This window comes from Platalea leucorodia, assembly GCF_965183815.1.
Source record: "Platalea leucorodia genome assembly, chromosome: 9".
Classification (NCBI taxonomy): domain Eukaryota; kingdom Metazoa; phylum Chordata; class Aves; order Pelecaniformes; family Threskiornithidae; genus Platalea; species Platalea leucorodia.
Window position 1 is genome coordinate 48,710,772 of NC_138831.1, and position 20,753 is coordinate 48,731,524.

Here is a 20,753-nt window from a genome sequence, read left to right on the forward strand (position 1 = left end):
CGGCAAAGCCAGGGCCCCTTGCGGGATTGCCCCATGCAGGTGGGACGACGCCCGTACTTACTCGCTGCCTGAATCTTCGCCTTCCGGCTCACCACCAGCCCGTAATGGTTTTGCGCCATGCAGTCGTACTCGCCTTCATCCGAGGACCCATCTCCCCGGACCCTCTGGAAGCGGGAGACGTAGAGCGACCCGTTGGCCAACATGAAGGCATTCTCACTGTCCACGATCATCACGCCATTCTTCCGCCACGTGATGGTGATGGGCTGGATGCCCTCCACCTGGCAGTAGAGGATCAAGGGTTGCTCCTGCACAGCTATGTCATCGCTAGGCTCCACAACGAACGCCAGCTCGGAGGAATGGCCAAAATCTAAAATGAAGAGAGAAGGACAGAGTCAGCAGTGTGTTCACAAGAAGCAGCACGAGACAACTGCTACGGCAGCAAACAAGGGATGACGAAAACATTTTGGATAGAGGGGGCTACAACAGGGCTACAGAGTGCAAGTGTTTTGGAGAAACACGAAACCCTTGGGCATGCTTTGCCTCCCAAGGCTTCGCTATCAAAATGTCGGGGTGCAGTTTCCAAAGACACAAACAGGCACAGACCTTCAAGGCTGCATTTGGTGACCTCAGTGAAGGGGACGGGCAGGCGCACCCCTCCGGTGGCTTGCCAAACCCCAGCTCCACTTCAAACCCCCCTAAAGATTGCCTCTTCACCGCCCTTTGCAGGGAAACAGCAATACAGAATAAAAACTTGCACAAGCATGGGGCAGTGCTTATTTCACATCAGCCATTCCCACCCCGGGAGAAGAAGTTTACACCAGTTCAAGCAAGCCGTTCCTCTCCCCCACGTAACCAGGCGGGGAGAGGGTTTCACCGTGCCCCAGACCCATTTGCAGCACAGCCGGCAGGGGTGAAGAGGGGGATCGGCAGCTCCCGATTCAGACCCTATTGCCACCGGCATCTTCGTGACACTTCTCCCGCTTGGCAGAGCGGGAGGCTGTTTGCCTCTCGCACGTAACGCCATGCCCTTCTGTCACTTTGGTCTCTCTCACGCTGTAACAGGCAAAGGAGGGTGCTATTCAGTCCTTAATGAAGAGCAAGTTAAGCACTGAAATACAAATGCACAATGTTCTGGCTCAGGGACACAAAAGGTTTCTTGCAAAGCAATTACACTAAATGAGGTCCAGGAGAGATAAGTTACTGCAGAATTTGTACCAACAATAGGCAAACCCTCGCTTCCCATCGTACAGATACATACTAATTTATGTCTTTTGCCAACAGAACGTTTAAACACTATGTCTTTGGCATGTTATGCTTCACTTGGTCCAGCACACCTTTTTAGGGTATAATTTGCCATACAGTCATGATTAGACACTACAGAAGATGACAGAAATAGAGCTCTTGTTTAAAGATTAGCCCAAAATGCATGCTGACATGAAAGACAAAAAGCGACCAAGAAACAGGAGTCACAAATATTTGAAGGGTGTAAATGCAGGGATGGAGGTGAATTTTTTTTTTTTTAAAGAGCAGCAACAGAGAAGAAATTCCAACAGAGTAAGAAAACTACAATTTCATCCACATACAGGGAAAGCCTGTCTAACAGTTCTCTTGTGCAACAACCCCTCGATGGGTGGAGGCTTCCAATTGCTCAAACCTGCGATACAGCTTCTCCCCTCTTTCATGGGCTCAGGGGGACCAACTCCACAGCTGCTCGCAGAATTGGGATGCACGTGGGCAATTTCTCTTGGCAAACACCAGCCACAGCACAGTCTTTGTAATGCCTGTCCCTAATACGGATCCCACTGCACTAGGCTCAAAAACAGAGTGGAGGGCAGATCATTAATGCATGGTAAAAACAAAAGAGACGAGAAGAGGCAGTTACCCTAAAGAAAAAGAAGAAGAAAACGCCTGTCTTTTCTGCTCTGCAAACCCAGTGAGATTTTTTTTCTTTCTTCCTGTAAATCCCCATTGCTTTCTACGGCAACTTAAATTGGATTACGGGGGATAAACATTGAGTGCAACCTGAGCCGAGGCAGATGGACGGAGCAGACAAAGAAGGCAGCGGTAGTGCACGGCAGGTCAAAGGTACTGCTGTCAAGGTATGAGTGTGTGCAGGGAATGGACAAGCTCTACTTAGTGACAGACACCTAAAACACACACTTTATTAACCCATTAAGTCTTAAAATGTCAGGCTAGCTCCAGCCATCTCAGTGATCTATCGCTCACTGTGACTTCTTTTTTATGAGACAGCCCTGGGGTCCTCTCAGCAAGTTAGACTACAGCCAGCACAAACCCATCAATTACTTTTTTTTGTGAAAATTAAGGAATTAGATGAATGCTCCGCATTTTTCTGCAAAGTGGCCAGAGTCTCAACAGCACCTGCCACGCCGGGGCCCCGTCCCCTGCGTGGGTGCTCCTGGGAGTTCGGCGGGATAAGGACCCTCGTGTCCTGACTCCCCACTGAACCGAGGGGGACTTCTGACTCCAGAAAGACTGAACAAGATTTCAGGATTTAGCCTAACAGGCAATCAGGAAAAAAAATCCCTAATGAAATAAATGCCCCATCTTCCCCCAGCTCCCCTGTACTCTTAGATAAAACAGCTTATTATTATACGTACAATAAAAGGAAGAATCAACATAATTACATGCCCTTCCCACAATAGCTGTCATTATAATAACCATCATTAAGGCCTGTGATTGGAGATAATCATGTTTACCTCCATAAACATTCGGTCTGCATCCTAACTCCAGGCTGCGTGAGCAGCAGAAGTGATGACACTCATAACTGGGACCCATGCCCTCAGACACACGCCGGGGTGGGGACGGACACTGGCTGTCCTGGCGTCTCCTTGGGCTGTAGGCAAGAGGGGGATTGTGCCTCAAGGTGTGACACTGTGCAATGGACAGCGTGCAGCTGGTTTGTAACCCTCAGACACCTCGCAGTGTCCAGAAGCACCCAAATTCCTCCTCAACAGATGTTTTTTTCATGGGGTGTTTTCCTGACCTTGAACTACCTGAAAGGAGGCTGTAGCGAGGTGGGGGTCGGTCTCTTCTCCCAAGTAACAAGCGATAGGATGAGAGGAAACGGCCTCAAGCTGCGACAGGGGAGGTTTAGGTTGGATATTAAGAAAAATTTCTTCACTGAAAGGGTTGTCAGGCACTGGGACAGGCTGCCCAGGGCAGTGGTTGAGTCTCCATCCCTCCAGGTATTTAAAAGCTGTGTAGATGTGGTGCTTAGGGTCATGGTTTAGTGGTGGACTTGGCAGTGCTAGGTTAACAGTTGGACTTGATGATCTTAAAGGTCTCTTCCAACCTAAACAATTCTGTGATTCTATGAAAGCCCACTGACACTCTCCCAGGGCTTCAGGGCCAGGTGACCAAAAAAATGGACGCATGGGGAGAAGCAAGCCCACCCCATCTGGAGATTTAGGAGAAACCAAGCTCTATCTTCTACCCTGACATGGCCTTTCCATGCAAACTCAGCAAAAAGTCTCTCTCCTCCCCAGATACTTAGATCCTGAAAGACACAGAGAAGCATACGCCTTTCCCTGGCACCATCGGCACATTAGACATCCTAAAGCTGCCTACCTACATCATTAAATAGATAGATCTGAAATTGTCTTAAAAAACTGAGCCTTGGTCCTCAAAGGCCTCGGTATCCTACTCTGCAAAAACCACCGGCTCTGTCTTCCATGGGGTAAATGTCCAGGTCTCACAAATAGGTAAGTCATTGGTGGCACGCTCAGCAAGAAGCGAGTTGGCCAGCTGACCTGAGCGCGTTTCTGCACCGCTGTGGCACTGCAGCCCAGCAGGTCCCCAGCAGGCAGCAACCTCTGAGGAAGCAACCATGGGCTCTTCCCCAGCCAAAGGTCACCTTGAAGACAGCGCTATCCCCTATGGCCCTTGTGGCCTAATTTGGGGACACAGAGTGGGCTTGGTGAGAAGGACACGCCTCTCAATGCTGTGCTCCTACAGGGCACCACGTTCCTGGAGGTTTTCTCAAAAAAGAATGAGGCTCTGGGATGCTGCACACCATCAGGAATGGGTAAGAGAAACCGGTCCACAAACAGCCCAACCTAAGATCCACATGGTGGATGCACAGCCGCTCTGGAGAGAACTGGGTGCAAGGCATGGTAGAAACTGGGCGCCTTACAGCTTCTTTGTCCCCTTCTAAAGACCCCCATTTATCCATTTGGCTGTGACTAGGGAATTATTTGCATTAAAAGTAGTTCTCAAGGATCGGGCTTCAAACGTGGATGTTGGGATTTGGCCTTCCAAGATTGGCACTGTGGGGCTCCAGGTCTCGAAGGCAGACTCTGAACGCAGAGCCCTGCCTCCCTGGGATGCTCAGGATGAGAGACGAGGGGACAGGGACGCTCGCAGAGGAATCGCCATGGCGGGACAAGAAGGCTCCTGGCGTTTGCTCTAGAGGTCAGCTCAGATGGGCCAGAGGGAGAGAACATACAGAGCAAGGAGGTGACGGGGGAAGAGAGGGACCCGACTCCATTCGCATAAATAACTGACTGTAGTTAGCAGCGACGCAGAGAAATGATGCTGCAAAGTTGGAAGTAAACGGCACTCTGAAGGCACATGGAAACAGTAAAAGTGCGATTAATTGAGAGAGACAGAGAGGAAATCGCCGAGGCTATGCACATTCACTCAGGGAGTCTGAAAGCCCCATCCCTCTTCAACAGCTGGCTGCATATCCAAACCCAGCTCATCCCACACAACGGCCCGGGTAGCTCCCGAAACGGACTGCGAGGCACTCTCTGCTCGATGCAGAAACTGTAAAACTCAGCTCACGGCAGCTTGAGTTTGGAGTTAGAGGCAGGGGTGTTGCGCAGGCAGCTGAGCAGACCGCTTGTCTCGACGCCGGCAGGCTGCGCCGGGGAGCGCGCGAGGGAAAATTGCTTTGCTTTCTGCAAAAGGATGGAGGAGGAAGCGTTATTAGCTCTGACATAAAGGCCACAAGAAAATTATTGGAATCCTCATTCTACAAGTCTCCTTTTGAGAAACATTTACCATCTCCCTGAGCAATACAATATGTGACTATATGTGCAAATATTTAACAAAAACTACTTCCCCTATTGATCAAGCAGACAGGCATACTCAGAGAAACCAATTAGCACTTGTGCTTTTGAACCAAGAGATTTATTTAGCGCTGAGAGAAAGAACTTCGAATTAATGGGAAGCTTAAACGACACTTTGAAGTACATTTAAAAAAAAAATAAGTTTAATTATTTTTCACTTGACACTGTGATTCATGTTCAAAGCTTCAAAAGAACTTGCTCATACCCTGGCATTGTCCTTTTCCATTCGGGAAACACGATTTTGGCTTTGTCCTCCTGCGCTTCTGAAAAATACAGCAGCTAATCTCACTGCTTTAGTTAGCGGTGACATCCATCGCAAAGGACCTCAGTCACATCACGGCTCATCCTGCTGGACCCTGTCCAGACCCACAGCCAGCAGGGCCTTCCCTGCCCTGGGAGCACGTGGTCCCGACAGATGAAGCCCGTATTATTATTCCCATTCTAGACAGGGAATATTAATCACAGAGAGATGAAATGACCTGCCAAGGGCCCGGTCTGAGCTCGTGGCAAGGCAAGATATTGCAGGAGCAGTCAGGTCCACCCTGCTCTTCCCAGTGCAGGGAGACCGAGGCAGCCCCAGCTCCTCTCTCATCACACCAACAGCATGACTTCCACTTGCAAACTGCCTCCCATGAGCAGAAATTTGCCCTCTCTCGATTTACCGTGTTCGTTCCCAGCATAACACAGCATAAATCAGCAGCGACCCACCGGCGAGCCTTACCATCACCAAGGATAGCCACTCTAGTCCTCCTTCATAAAGCCAAACGAAGATGCCCCTGGAGGCCCACGAGCCCAGGACCAGAGGATTTCATAGTGGGATGCAGGTTAATATTAGAACCAAAAACCTGGGTGCAGGCTGGGACAGCCCTACAAAAAGTGGCTCCCGTTTTTCAGTGGTGGTGGTTTTTTTTCTTTAAAACTCTTCTGCAAATGGGATGATATGGGAGGAAGAGATATCTGGACCTGAAAGATGTTGTCCAGCAGATTATAACAGGTTTCAGGCTGATGAAATTGGCAACCTAAAAATCCAGCTGGTGCCCCCTTAAATCTCCTTGAGGCTGACCCAGACCCTAAGGAGAAAAGCACTATGCTGCAGTAAAGCGCAAATTGGCTCTTTAGGGCATCCAGAAAAATTTACATTTAAAGAAGGGGAGAATAGGCTGTAACAGGCCCAACATCTTGCTGGCAGTAAAGTTTACTAGCTCAGAATTTTTTATTCCCTTTCCCTTCAGATGGGAGGTTATATAAAGTGATTTTTTCCATCAGGGCACATAAACCACATCCACTCGTTAAGCGATTGCAGGAGGTCTCTGTCCAGGATAACGCGACCTCTCGGCCACCTGATGCGGAGCCCAGGGACATGCCCAGCATCCCTGCCCTCGGTGAGGGCACAGATTTTAGCCAAGGAAGGCAAACACAGCCCAAAGAGCCGAAGAAGTGGCCCCAAATAATTTTCAGATGTTCAAGACCAGACTGGGCAAATCCCAGGAGGTCGCTTGTTAAACACAGCGTGGAAGCTGGAAGCATTCACAGCACAAAGACCCTTTCCAGGACAAGCTCCGAGTCCTCGTGGGCTCCCCCATCTCTGAAGAAAGCAGGGTGAAACCTGTTGGTATAGCTGGAAAGGGCAAACACCTTTTCTGAGTTAATTGCCCACAGTAGCTCCATCCACAGTGGGGCATCCAGAGAGCACGGCAGCAAGCCGGCCGTAGGATGTACTGTTATTTGCATTCTCCACGTGTTTCGCAGCCCTGACCAGATCACAGTCCTACCACAGAGGCCATCAGCAATGCAAATACAGGGCAGGGAACAACTGCGCACGAGAGGACGGCAAAGGCAGCAGCCAAGATGGGAAACGCTGTGCCCAGAGCCGGGGTCCCCACAGGCTTCAGCCCCCAAGGCGGCTCAAACGCAGAACAGGGGGTTCAGCGCCCAACTCTGCAAGAAAGCATCAGGGAGGTGGCCGTCCCGGTGGCCGGTCCCTTGCACAGACCTGGCAGGGCACAGACTGGCCATGCAGTACGTAACGATGCTCGTGGATCGCAGACACGGTGGCTGGGAGAAGGCTGAAGGCACGAGGCTGCCAAGAGAGCCCCAGGCACCCTGGCATCATGGTGGCAAACCCACCAGCCAGCACAGCCCCGTCACCCAGCCCTTGAAATTCAGCTTGAGTACTGGCAGGCAGGACTGGATGGCGTGCAAGGAAAGGCAAGGCAAAGTCCTTCTGGAGGAAGAGAAGTTTCTGTGCACATTAAAACCTTTGAAACTCTTAATCGCATCCAGGGGATTCAAAGGAAACAGAGCACTCTCCTCCCTGCCATCCCCTCTGCCTTCTCGCCTCCCACCCTGAAATTCAGGATGGAGGAAAGCATCGCCTCACTCCTCTCAAGGAGCTGAGCACCGCACCGATCCCTGCTTGCTCCAAAACCTAGAGCCGTTTCAATGAAACACTAGCACTTCTCTCCCTTTTCACGTACTCTCAGGTTTCAGCAGCAAAGATCCTTTTGCAAAAGCATCTTCACAACTCAACAGAATCACCCGCCACGACCTGCATCCTCCTGCCTTGCCATTAGCTTCATCAACACGACCACATGCGCAAGAACAAAAACAAAACAAAACAAAAAGGCAGCAAATCCTTGACTCTGCTCTGAAACTCTGGTTTTAAATTACCAACGCAGGAGCAGGTCTGGGTTGTTAAGTGACTGGGCTGCTCTCGAGTGGAGGGTGCGATACAACAGTGACATTTGATATAATAGCAAGGCCAGACCAGTATGCTGTGTGCTTTTCTCAGTACACTCGCCTATTTGCCTCTCTCTTCTCTTAAAGTGCAATTATTGACATGTTCGCCTCCTTAACCATCAGTTTTATATGCTTGCCAATGACTCCTGGACATGTGTAAACAATTATTTTTATTTTGTTGCAAAACCAAAATGTTGCATATTCTTTTGGATAAGCGGACTCGGGTAGATTTTCATGAGCCCTGCTACATAATTTATTAGTTTCTAAACTCTGTAAAACTAAAAGCTCCAGTAAAGTTCAAATAAGTTTGTGATTTCAAAGTAATTTTGAACGGACTATTCCTGCTCCTGCCTGATGTTATTCAGTTGATTTAAATGGGAATTCTTAATCTGCAGAGGGGGGCTCCTGCACTGTTTTGTTAGATCAAATAAAAGGACAATATCCGGGGTCAGAAGCCCAGGAGCGCAAAGTATGAAATATAGGGGGGAAAAGGGGCACGGAGAAAAGCATCTTCTGTTCCAGATCTGTTGCAGGCTGCAAAACAAAGTGCATGGTCTGCTCAAACGCATGCTGGATCAGCTCGCTGCTTCAGGGGGAAAAGCCGGGCACCGGCGGCGGCTTCGCATGAGCTCCACGGCACGCTGCTCCCCGTGCCGCAGCCCCACGTCGGGGCCCCATCCTGCTCCCGCCAGAGCCAGTGCTGGATCCTAATGCTGCAGCGAGGCGAGCAAGGCGGGATCAGCCATCCCAGAGCAGCGGAGAAAGATGTTCCAAGGCAGTGGGACGGAGAGGTGCGGGAGGAGCAGCATCCCAAGGGTTTGTGAAGCAAGGGGCTGGCATTGCACGGGGTCACTGCTTGGCACTTCACACGCTGTGACGTGGGACTCCCCAGCAACAAGGAAATCGGAGAAAGAAAAGTTCAAGCAGGCAGAAAAGAGAGAGAGAGGCTTTCTCGTTTGCACACATAAAACGAGAGCAGTTTTGCAGCTCTCCACTGGGCAGTACTGCTGCTGAGCTGCTCCACGCTGGCCCATGCCGGGCTCATTGCACCAGGGTACGCGGGCCAAAACTGGGACTGAGCAGGAAGGAGAGGAGAGGGGAACCGGGCTGTAACCTTGGGTCTGGGACCCGCTGCCCAGCTCCTCTCCCAGCAGCTAAGCGAGCGCAGGAGCTTGCGCTGTGCAAGTTCCAGAGTCTGACAGGGAATAAAAAGAGGGGCAATTCGACTGGTTTAGGATTTCGGACTCCCTGCGCCAGGGGTGGCAGGGCAGATCAGGAGGGGACCAACCCGCCCTATTCCCCTCTCTATCAGCTGGCTTTTAAATACTTCCAAGGAGAAGTTTAGTTTTGGCACCATGGTGGCCCCAGCAGATGTTTGCGTGCCACTGGCACGGGCGGCTGCACGCTCGCACCCCTGCGTGAGCTTCGCACCCAGCACCGGTCCCAAACGCGGTGCACAAGGATACGGTTGTGAGACAACCACCCCGTTTCAGGGGCCGCCGGCTGCATCCACCACGTGGGAAAACCACGTCCCGAGATTCTCCTGTTGAACTCCCTGAGAGAGACAAAGCCCGAACATGGGCTTGAATTTCATATAGCGGCTCTGAGTGTTACTGGGGAAAAATGATACCAGATACCCTCGATGTATATTAAGAAAAAAGATGGGGTATTACACTAATTTAGGAGAAAGCAATCCTTTTTTTTTTGCATCTAAAAAAAACCGAACAAAGCCACACAGAGTAGGAATTAGTGAAAGCTTATAGCTTCAATAATTTAGAAGTTAAGCCTACTTAAGTATAAATGATGATGTTTAATTCCAAGGCTGTTACTGAGCAGAGCCGGGGAGCCTCTCGTGTCCAATGCCCGCCTTTGAATGCCGGGCTCAGCAATAACAGACAAAAGCTGTCCACCACCCAGAACAAAGAGCTCCAGGAAATTAAAAAAAAAAAAAAAAAAAAAGAAAGAAAACACTGTCTTACTGCTGAGCCCACTCCAGCACGCTGACCAGCAGCTCCCAACGCCTGGTTCACAGTCGCCAGGCCAGCATTTTGGGGAGTTTGAAAACCGCAGGGGCGGGAGCGGAGCATCCCGTCCCGCGCAGCGCGGCACCGCTCCCGACGCAGCATCCATCCCCGCAGCGAGGCTTTCTGCTCCGGCGCTGATCGACACCGACGCGGGAGGGTTTATTAAATACAGCAGAAACGCGTTACCTCGCTGTTAACCACCTCTAGAGCATATAAACCCACCAAGGGGGGGGGGGGAACTCAGACCAGAAAAACTTTTAAAGCGCAGCCAAGCAGGGCCAGCAAAACACACCCCGAAGTCAGGAGCCACCGACCTGCCAAGTCACAGCATAAACAAACACACAGGGCAATTTGGACAGCAGCAGGCGATAAACTAGACACAAACTCATTACTAAAGTTTTGCTTTCAAAAATTCACTTCTTTTCCTTTCCTCCCCCCCAAAATAAGTACTTTTGCAACCATCCTCGTTGCACCGCTGCGTGCCCAGGAATCCCAACAGAGTCACAAGACCTGCTTCATTACATCCACTTCACAGATAACTTATATTTTCCGCGAGTTACACCGGCTTCTCTGCCTCGCTGTGGCTGCTACGAACCACGTGGCGAGATTTATTACGGGAATAGCCCACAGCCTGGTTTCCTAAACACCCCGGCAGCTAATCTCCGATTAATCTAACACACACTCTTCTCCCTCTGACCATGCTGGGCTGCTTGCACGTTTTTTTAAACAATTCCTACTTTTCCTTATCTTTAAGGCTGCTAAGCGAGGCGAGGGCAGGATGCACGTGGGTATTTCGCCGCAGAACGGCATCTTTCTCAGATTAGACTCACGCTTAAGCAGCACCACCAGTAGAAGGAAAATATTGCAATTTATCAGCAGGGGATGTGCACAGTAGGTCCAGGGAAAAAATCCCTTTGATGTTTTTGTAGTTCGGCTCTGGTCCGGTGGGTGGTGTTACCGGTTGCGGCTGTGTGAACCGAGGCAGGGGAGGACAATACTTGGTTTGAAGTAGCTCACCCTCATCCCCGCAACTTGCAGCCCAACATCTCTTTTCCGTAGCTACCGCCTTTGCTAACAAACACGGCTCGTTTGCTCGGGCGCTGTCTCCCGCTCCCATCCCGGGGATGATTTCAGGTCTGGTCCCTGAGCGTGGATGCCCAACCACGGCACTGCCACGGCGGCCACCCCATCCCTCCCCAGCGCCGGCCGTGGGGGCGAGGGCCCCCCAAACACCGCGGTCCCCTCCCCGGAGCCCCCCGCGCCAGCGGGGTTTCCAACTGAAAACAGAGGGTCGGGGGAAACACTTCAGGGCTGTTTTCAGCTTACGGTGTTGGATGGGCTGATGTAGAAGTCTACAGCCACGGCCCCAGCGTGCCTCCCCGGCGGGACGAGCCCCCCGCCCCGGCGGAGCGATGCTACGGCGGCGGCGGACGCCAGCAGCCGCGGCCGCGCACCCCCGGGCTGCGCAGCGGGGCCGCGCTGGCTCCCTCCGGCCCCCGGAGCTGTTCGGCTCCGTCCAGCCTCCACGGCGGCCCGGTGCTACGGGGACGGGCTGGGAGCGACCGGGGAGCCGTGCGGGGTTGGGAGCGGCGGGGGACCGGGACCCGCCGCGGGGATGGGGAGGAAGGCGGGGGACCGGGGGATGAGCACGGACGCGGCCACCACGATGGGATGCGAAGTGCGGGAGGGACCGCGGACAGGGACGACAGACCGACGGACGGACGGACGGACGGACCGGCCGAGGGGCGAGGGCGGCGGGGAGCGGTGCCGGTGCCGGGCGCGGCGGCGGCAGGTCCGCCCCCCCGCCGCTCCCCAAGCCCAGCCCGGCTCTTACCTCCGCGGCAGCCGAGCAGCAGCAGCAGCCCCAGCAGGCAGGCGGGCAGCGCGGAGCCCGGCGGAGCCATGGCATCCCGGGCGGGCGGGCTCGCCTCCCTGCGCCCCACGGGGAGGGAGCAGCCCGCGCAGGAGGGAGGGAAGGAGGGAGGCGAGGCGAGAAACACCCCCAGGTGCGGCGGGGGGGGGGGGGGGATAAATTAAAAAAAAAAAAAAAAAAAAAGGGGGGGGGGTGGGGGGGGCAAAAAGCGGGTTTCAGCGCTGCTCCCCTCCGCGCGAGCACGCCGCCGCGCCGGGCGGGCGGGGGGGCGGCGCTGAGGGAGCGGGGCCGGCGGCGGGCGGGGGCGGGCGGGCAGCGCCTTGCGCCATCTTGCGCATCCGCCGGGGCGGCGGCAGCGCCGCGCCGGGTCCGGCCGGGCTGAGGGGCGGCAGCGGCGGGGGCGTCCCCGTGCGGGGCCGCTCAGCGCCCGGCGTCCGCGGGGACCGTGCCCGGACCCTCAGCGGCGCTCCCCTCACCGGAGCCCTCTGACCAGAGCCTCCTCACGGGTCTCCTCTCCCCGGAGCCCTCTCCCACCTCACCGGGGCCACTTCACGGGTCTCCCCTCACTGGAGACACCTCGTGGGTCTCCCCTCACCAGAGACCCCTCACGGCTCTTCCCTCGTGGGTCTCCCCTCACCAGAGACCCCTCATGGGTCCCCCCTCCCTGATGTCCCCTCATGGCATCCCTCCAGCCCAGCCCTGCGGGTGCTGTGGACCCCCCCAGAGCAGGAAAGCCCTCCAGGGGTGCAGCCTGGACTGCCCGGTCCCACCATGCCCAGGGGATGGCTTGTCCCACCTCAGAGCTCCTTATTTTAAAACGCCATCATAAGGTGACTTACCCAGGTCGGTTGCACAGATGTTGGACCAACCAGCTCAGCCTTGAAGAGGCCCCAGTAAGGGATGAGCCTGCTCCTAAGTCCTGCCACAGCCCTCGAGATAATTTGTCTGCCCTCCTGGCATGAAAGGAGGATAACGTGTCCCTGCGCGGCTCTCAGCCCTCGCACCCACGCGGTATTTTGCTGCCTTCCAACTGATCCTGCCCGGTCCCTTGGCCCACGTTCTCCGCAAACACATCACCACCAGCAGCAAAAGTCATCTCTGCGATGACAGCTCAAAGTCTTTTGTGGTGTTTGCTTGGGGAAAAAACAACTTAAAAAGAAAAAAGAGGATCCTAACTAATTTGTTTTTTCAGAATAAAAACAGAGCTTGATGCACTGGGTTCCCAAGCCCTGTAACCGTGCCCAGAAACCTGGTGAAAAACACTTTGTAAAGACGAGCGATGCGCGGCCGCCCTGGATGGTGCACCCTGAGCGTGCTGGAGTCGGCTAACGAGGAAAGAAGACGTCACTACATCTGCTCCACATTACGGCTTCCCTCGTTTAGCAGAGGGCTGAGCTGTATGAAGTTGCTTTCAGCTGGGGAAGAATTTGCTCTGGCTCCGTCAGCCTCTCGGTAACATCTGAATTTCTGTGCTGTCCCTGACCTTTTGGCACCGACCCTGCTCCTGTTCCCCAGCCGGCTCCCTGGCTCCCGCCGCAGGGCCCCGCCAGCGTTTCGGTAACGCTCGCAGCCATCGTGGGCTTGTGGCAGCTCCCGGGACGCCGCCGGCACCAAGGACAGCTTGTGGGAATCAATAACTCCAAGGGAAATGAAGGGCTGTGTGTTTTACAAGGCTTGTTTTCCCCAGAAACCAGAGATTTTGGGTGCATTTTACTCCCGTGCGCAGGCGATGGCCAGCATGGCAGTGGCGGGACCCAGGAGCCGGGGGAGGCAGCTACATGTTCAGGGCATCACCAAGTTCAGCCCCCCATCTTGCAAATGACACTTGTGACATCGCTGGCGTCACATTCGAAAATCGCAAGTGCGGGTGGTCCTGCCAAACAGCGGGACTCAGATGAAAAGCTATGAGGTTTTTAAAGAAAAATGCAGGCTTTGGGCTCTCCTTAGAGCCACCTGAGAGCAGGAATCCAGAGCACTCATGTTTTTCTGTGCTTCTCTAACTGTGAGGGCTTAAAAAACTTGCTTTGCATTGGAGGCAGGGATTTGCTTATTGCACTGCGAGCAGAAATTTCAGCCTTTCGAAAAGCAGCGGGGTTACAGGAGCGGCCGAACCGAGGCTCCAAACCCCTTCCCTGCAGAGCGGTCGTGGGCTCCATCCCTCCATCCTCCCTCCTGCAGAGGGGCACAGGGTCTGTCCGTCCATCTGTCCTCCCTCCCCACAAGGTTATCCTCCACTAGCATGGGCCTCAGAGGGTGTCGCTCACCCTTCACCCCTTGCACAGCAGATTTCCATCAGCTCCAACAGTGCTCCTGATTTACACCAATTAACTGCAAACTGAGGTCCCCAAGACACCATTAGTAGTTTCAGCAGATGAAGTGGGAGATTAACTTGTCTGAATTCACTCCATTTATTATTCGATGTGTAATTGTGGTTTCCCTGCCTGCTAACAGCCTGGGAGCTTTTCACTTACGTACATACACGCGGGGTTTTTGCATCTGTTTCGTGGTCAGGGAGCAACAGGGAGGGGAGCCGAAATCGTGGCACCCACCTGGAGGCACGGAGCTGAGAGCCGTGCCGGCAGTGGTGGGACAGCCGCAACGTGCTCCGGGAAGCTGCTTTCCCCAGCAGAAACCCTTTTCCATCCACTTTTGGCTGTGTAAGGACACAGGTGTTGTGGCGGCAGGGGCCAGCGCTTGTCACCAGACCGAGGGGTGACAAGCCTGGCACTGGCTGCCTGGCTGAGGAGCTGTGTGTTCCCCATTAACTGAAAACAACCGTGCCACCGATCCGGCAGTTTTGTCATCCGTGGAAATGAGTGCAGGGAACAACGAAACCCGCACAATTGTACCTGCCACGCAAATCACAAAGGTCTGACTGTGCTGGTGTAACCGCTGCTGGAGGGGACGTGGTCGGAGGAGTCCCCATGAGATGCAGTTTCCACCGCTGGTGTTCGCTGAGCATCCGTGGAGCATCCCTGGCCGCCTCGCTGCATCGCGCAGCCCATCGCCTCGTGCTGTGGTGTTTCCCGGAGGGTTGAGCTGGGCAACGCGCTGCACCGGGCACTTGTAACTTACTGAGTTACCGGACACCACACGAGGCCCAAGCCCGCCGTACTAATATTGCCAGCTGCATCGTAGCACAGCGTACTGCGGCGATAAAGGCTGGGAAGAGAAAGAAATGCAAACAAAGGCCTCGCTCTTATCTTTCCTTCTCATGGTCCCAGCTCCCTCTGCTCTGTTCACCTGTGTGCAGCCACCCCGCCGCGTCCCCTCTCGGCTGCCTCCCACCAGCGTCTCATGCCGCGAGCGGAGAGCTGGCAGTGGGACCTGCAGTCACTCCTCACCCCCCCAGGGCCCCTCCTTGCTCGTTTGCGGGGTTACCTGGCGTTAGGAGAAAGACTCATCAGAGTTACGCAGCCTGACACGATTCCCTTTAACCGCTATCAGAGAACACTATGCTAAGTGCAGATTTATTACCTCTGTAATGCAGATAAAATGAGATTTTATGGCTCCGTAGTCCTGGCAGCATAAAGTAATAATGGAAACTATCTACTCAAGTAGGGAATGCAGCCTAGGAAGAACGGGAGATGCATGGGAGGTTAATAGCGTGTCCTCGGGCACTGCCAGATAGCCCCTCGCCAGTCTTGCTGGATGCGAGCCACTGAGCGTCTAGCTCACCGCACCATCCAAGAGAAGGCTCACCGTTCATTTGCTTGATGCTTCTGCTTATTTTTCACATTAAAAAATTCCCCAGCAAGATAAAGCATGAAACTGGACAATTTTTTTTTTCTTTTTCTTACACGAATCGGTTCAAAACTGAGAAGTGAGCAAGCATCAAGAAATGCCCAATGAATCCAAATTCTGCCCACACCTGAAATCCCTGAAGAATCCCTAAGGACCCAGGCAGCCACCACCACCCCCCATTCCCAGCCTCCACGCTTATGAGCTCAGGCACTGAACTGGCAGGAGCGTGAATCCCCGGTCCTGCTCCCGCCGGCGAGGCACAACCTCGCTGCGGAAGGTGCTCCACCACGCCGCCCCGGCTCTGCCAGCTGCGGGGCCTTGTTCGGATCCATCCAGAAGTCAGCGACTCAGGTAAGCACGGGGCTGGATTTGAGCTGTTAGGAAACGCACCCGCAGGCCGCCCTGCACCGCGAGGCACAGCTCTGGCCAGGCTGACGCTGGGGGCACCTTGCAGGTCCGTCTCCGGCAAACCCACGCGGGCAGAGAGCTCTCCGGCCATCCTCTCCGGGTTTCGAGGGGCAGGGCACGGCCCAGCACCTAACAGCAAATTTCCCAGGGTCCAGCCCCTCCGAGCAGAGCCGCAGGATCAGCCTTCCACGGCAAGACTTCCTCTCGGAGCAAGAGCTGCAACAGACTGCATCGTGAGACAAATTCCACCCTTTTTTTTAAAATATTTTATTAATAACCCATTAGTTAAGGAATATAAGGACAATGTCTTCTTACACTTTTAACACTAAAGAGTATTTGTGGAGTAAGAACAGTCTCTGAAGAAAGTAAGTTATAACTAAGTACAGCATGGAACCAAACACAGACACAATCTTCAAACGAGATCAAGTTCTGGTTACACATCCTTATGCACTGTGCAGAAAATTAAATGAAGTTTAATTTTAAAATATTAGCAAGGGAATACGACAACAGAACTAGATGGTAGATTTCTGCTGGACTAAACACCTCTTTTCTAACAAAAGTATTGATTAGAAAAGACACGATGATCCCTTCAAAACATCTATTTCTAACGAGATCAAAAACATACATAGTGCTCTATTAAAATGGTTGTTTCCTCACACAGCATATTTCACGGGCTGATCTCGGGTTTGTTAGCTAGTAATGTAAATAAACCTCAAAACCTAGATTCTAAGTTATCTCATTTGAACTATTTAAACCAGAACTTTGCTGTCTGTTAAGAAATCAAATCAACAAAAAGTTGAAAGAGATTTTTAGCCGAGTCGTGTGTTTCGCATATCACGGAATTAAAAGAAATAAAAGGATGAGAATTGTGACTCTCGCAGCAGCATGGGGAATATACAGTTGTGTAGCCAAACGGTAACATTAATACTACAAAATTATGCCAGTGAGACAAACCTGACATTTTAACAACGTAAAACAATATACACCAGCAAAAGTTGAACAGCAATAATCTTTAGTGTTACTGAAAGGAAGAAAAAGGAGAAAGGAGCTTGATGCGTAGGAACAATATATTAAGTATGATGGGTAATTAAAGGTATCAACAGTTTGTGTGTCTGTGAGAAATCTGCAAGAAAGCTACTTATTTCATGATAAAAAAATATATGCACTGGTTGTTTCAGCTTTACACATAAAATGTGTATTATCTGTCTTCCATTCATTTCTAGCTGAGAACAGAAAGGTCCCACGTGCGTTCAGGACGGGGGGACCTGGGGCACAGCCGAGTTTGACGTGGACACCCAGCGCCGCGTGGACACGCGCTGGTGCAGAGAACAGCTTCGCTGCTGCCGGTCAGTGGCCATCCCTTGGCTCGGAGGGAACCGCCTTGTTTTCTGTAGCTGAGGTCTGGCGTACCAGTCCACAGCCACCGCGCGACTTGGACATCCAGACACTGCCGGCTTCGCGCTCTGGTACAATTCAGCGGGGTGTAATGAGATCAGAACAAGTCTCAGCGTGAGGAGGCAAAGTATTTTTGTGATGCATAAGCAGAACTGTTTGTGCTCTGCTGCATCTCCCCCAAAGCTCTCGGAGCGTGTAATTAACTCGGTGGTTTCGTGATCAGCCCAAGGTGATCCAGGGGAATGGTGCCACATTGTGCCTGCTTGTGTTGGCTCCAGTGGCGGGCAGGGGTAGGTTTTAGGCAGATCAGCAATGCTCACCCCATGGCTAGATGATTGCTGAAGTCAATACGGACAAAGCAGAGGATACACGTACAAAGGAGCGCCCCAGAAACTGCGGCACACTCCTAAATCAGCCACTGGATTAAGCTCTACCCCCACGTACCCGTGGACGGAAAGCTCCGGGCTGGCAGATGACCTGCCCCAGTGTCACAACAGGGAGTCAGGAGAACTCCAGTGCCTCGGCCATACCCGCTGCTGGCCAAACTCCTCCCGGCGCTGCCCTCCGGCAGCCGAGACGCTCAGCAGAAGCGGTCCTTCGGCACATTCTCATGCTTGCAGGCGGGTGACTTGGTTTTGGAGGTGAAAGGAAGTCACCAGGGGCTCCTCTGGAGCGAGCTTGTTGGAGAAGGGTCCTTCTCCCTTTCTGCACCTCAGCAGTGGCGACGGGGCATGTTCAGGGTCTGTCCTGTCACTGGGGAAGGGCAAGGACTCTTCCACGGAACTAACTGTGAACGGAGGTGCAGCTGCACCAGGCTCCCCGCACCCTCCGCAGGCAGTGCCCGATGCTCCCCAGCTGGCGGGTTTATACCTCTGCAATCGCATCCGCTCCCATATAACCGTGAATTGCCCTTATTGCCTGCAATAACACTTCACCGCCTTATCTGCAACCCTGCTAAGTCATTAGTTTCAAAGTCTTGTGGCAGTGAGTTCTGGAGGTTATTTACGTGCTTCCTCTGCCCAGTTATGATTTCTCGCCTTTCTAGCTCCTCGCTCTGGCAGCGCGCACACACTAAGCCCTGCCTAGCCTGCTCACTGGCACTGATGTCCAGTCTCTGTGCCACAGCCTTTCAGAGTCATGGCGCTTCAGAGCGTGGAATGGCATTTCTGCGACTCCTCAAGATACCAAGCAGCAGCTGGAGCAACAGAGCAAGTGCAACAAGTGGAAATACAGCCATTTACCAGAACAGTGCCTCATGCTGGGAGGAGACGCTGTAGGATGGGGAGAGGTGGAAGCTCCAATATCCTTCCCAACAGGGTACATGGAGGTTTGGATGTACTCCTCTACCGAAGAGCTGGAGCTAACAGGGTTTGATGGAGGACTGCAAGGACACGGCCTGGTCCAGCTCAGCTCCAAACACACGGCACAACGTGACGTGGCTCTGCACAACAGAAGCAGGGATAGGGTGCTGGTGGAGCAAGGGTCTCCTTGCTGCAAGCAGCGGTAGCTCAGTCCAGATTTCACCACAAAAAGCCAAAGTCTAAAGTCTTTTACAGGATCAGGTCAGCACACAGCTCCCCATACAGCTTTGGGGGAATTCTGGTAGGAAAAGAGGGAGATGGGCATCTGTTCCCTCATTTTTTAATAAACAAATGGCCAGACATCCGAACCCTCCAGGAACGCAGAACATTTATCAAACACCCAATGAACAGAACTACCCCCGAGGAGCTGGTCCAATCTGTTCCCAGTCAAACTCTGCAAGCCTGGAACAGGGCAGAGCCAGGCTAAAGAAAAGGTAGAGAAGAGTTCAGCCAACCCCAGAAGGCCAGGCTGAGAGCCATCTCAGCAGGAAGCAAACAGCGGCAGCACGGAAGAGTCGCTGGATGATTTTCCAAAGTTATCTGTAATAAACCCAGACCGACTGGTATGAAAGCAAGGATTTGATTTTAATTGTTAAGCTCTGGTGGTGCGCTGGTCTTTAAAAAAAAAAAAAAAAACAAAACCAAAATAAAAAGCACTTTGGCCAGGACTCTCAGAAGTGACTGCAAAATTTCACTTCTTCACCCAAAGCCTTCGGCAAGTCCACTGCTTACAGAAGGCTGAGAGCTGCTCTCTGGAAATCAAAATCATCTGAGATGTCTCCGCTTGAGCACAAAGAAAAGAAATAGATGTCCCCAAGATCACAAGTTACTTTTGCAGTTGTTGGTTCCTTTCTCCCCAAGATCTCAAGTTAATTTTGCAATTGTTGGTTCTTTCTTCTCTTCGCTAGTATAAGCTTCTTAAGGAAAAATGGATCAACATCCCGCCAGCTTGAAGCGGTCTCCTTTGGCCAGCTCCTGCAAAACGCAGTCCTACAGAGAAACACAACCCAACTCTCCAGCTGTAGGGAAGGCGTCCTACAGTGACACTTAGAAACAAAGCAAAAGAGACATCAGATCTGCAGCACTATGCATGAAAAGAGTTAACAACCAGTGCAAACATATTCTTTAGAAAAAGACAGTATAAGAATAAGTTAAAACCTATAATGGACTATAACAAAAGAGTAGATCTACTGCTTGTTTTCTCCAACAGACATGAGGTAGTTGTGTTGTTAGGGAGGAAAAAAATAAAGAAAGAGAGAAGTAGTAAAAATGCTACTCTATACCACACACTACTCCACTTTATAAAATTAAATAATATAAGGATGTTCCAAGGAAATAAAAATACATGTTGTACATTAAAAGGACAGATGTGTACCTAAAATATTAGGTACAAGAACCTACATAAACCAAAGTCCAGGTTGGTGAAATGACCCAGACACTGAAGAAGGTTCTATATAGTACAAGTTGTTAGAGGCACTCGTAGAGTGTGTAATAAAAGGCCACTACATCAGCCTGCTAGTAATAGTTACTGCGGTAGCGCACAAAGAGAGCCTTATAATCCGTTTAACCACGGGAGGGCAGAAAAGGCTGGTGGTTACAGCTCACTGAATTTGTTTGTGTTGGCTTCCACCGCCTTGTGGGACTCCTCTGACAAAATTCATCCCAACGCTGCGAGGCAGTAGGTAGTGCCAAGGCGCTCCCTGGTGAAGAGACAGCTGAGAAGAACCGCTCGGTGTACCCTGCCTCTTCCCGGCATTAAAAGACGCCTTGCCAGTCGCCTCGAGGACTACAGCGAAGTGACAGCCCCAGTCTAAGGCAGAAGGCTCCGTTCTAGCCGTGGTTTCACGTCAGACTTCAGCAGATGGCTCAATCCTGCTCCCACGAAAACCAAGTTACTCATCAGCTTCAGCGGGAAGAAGATTGGCCCTTACCAATCTACCTACTGATTTCTTGAAGGCAATATGTACAGCTGACGGGTCCGAATCTTATTCTGGTGAGATGCTGCACCTTCTTAGCTCCTGCTGGACTCAGTGAGTCGAGGGCATGCAGTACCTCACGGGGACGGGCCCTTACTAGTGCTTCTAGCTCTCCCATGATCAAAACCAGATTAGTTCACTCT

At 52.4% G+C, this 20,753-nt stretch overlaps 1 protein-coding gene across 1 annotated transcript in view; it reads right to left on the reverse strand.

Moving 5' to 3' along the window:
• Window positions 1–11,757, reverse strand: part of IGDCC3 (immunoglobulin superfamily DCC subclass member 3) — a gene marked incomplete at both ends in the record, with an annotated part of 105,968 nt that extends 94,211 nt beyond the window's left edge. Inside the window, 2 exons of the mRNA XM_082321378.1 lie at window positions 62–367; window positions 11,688–11,757. Coding sequence (XP_082177504.1) covers window positions 62–367; window positions 11,688–11,757 — 376 coding nt within the window. The remainder of the gene's footprint in view (window positions 1–61; window positions 368–11,687) is intronic.
• Between the last annotated feature and the right edge of the window lie 8,996 nt (window positions 11,758–20,753).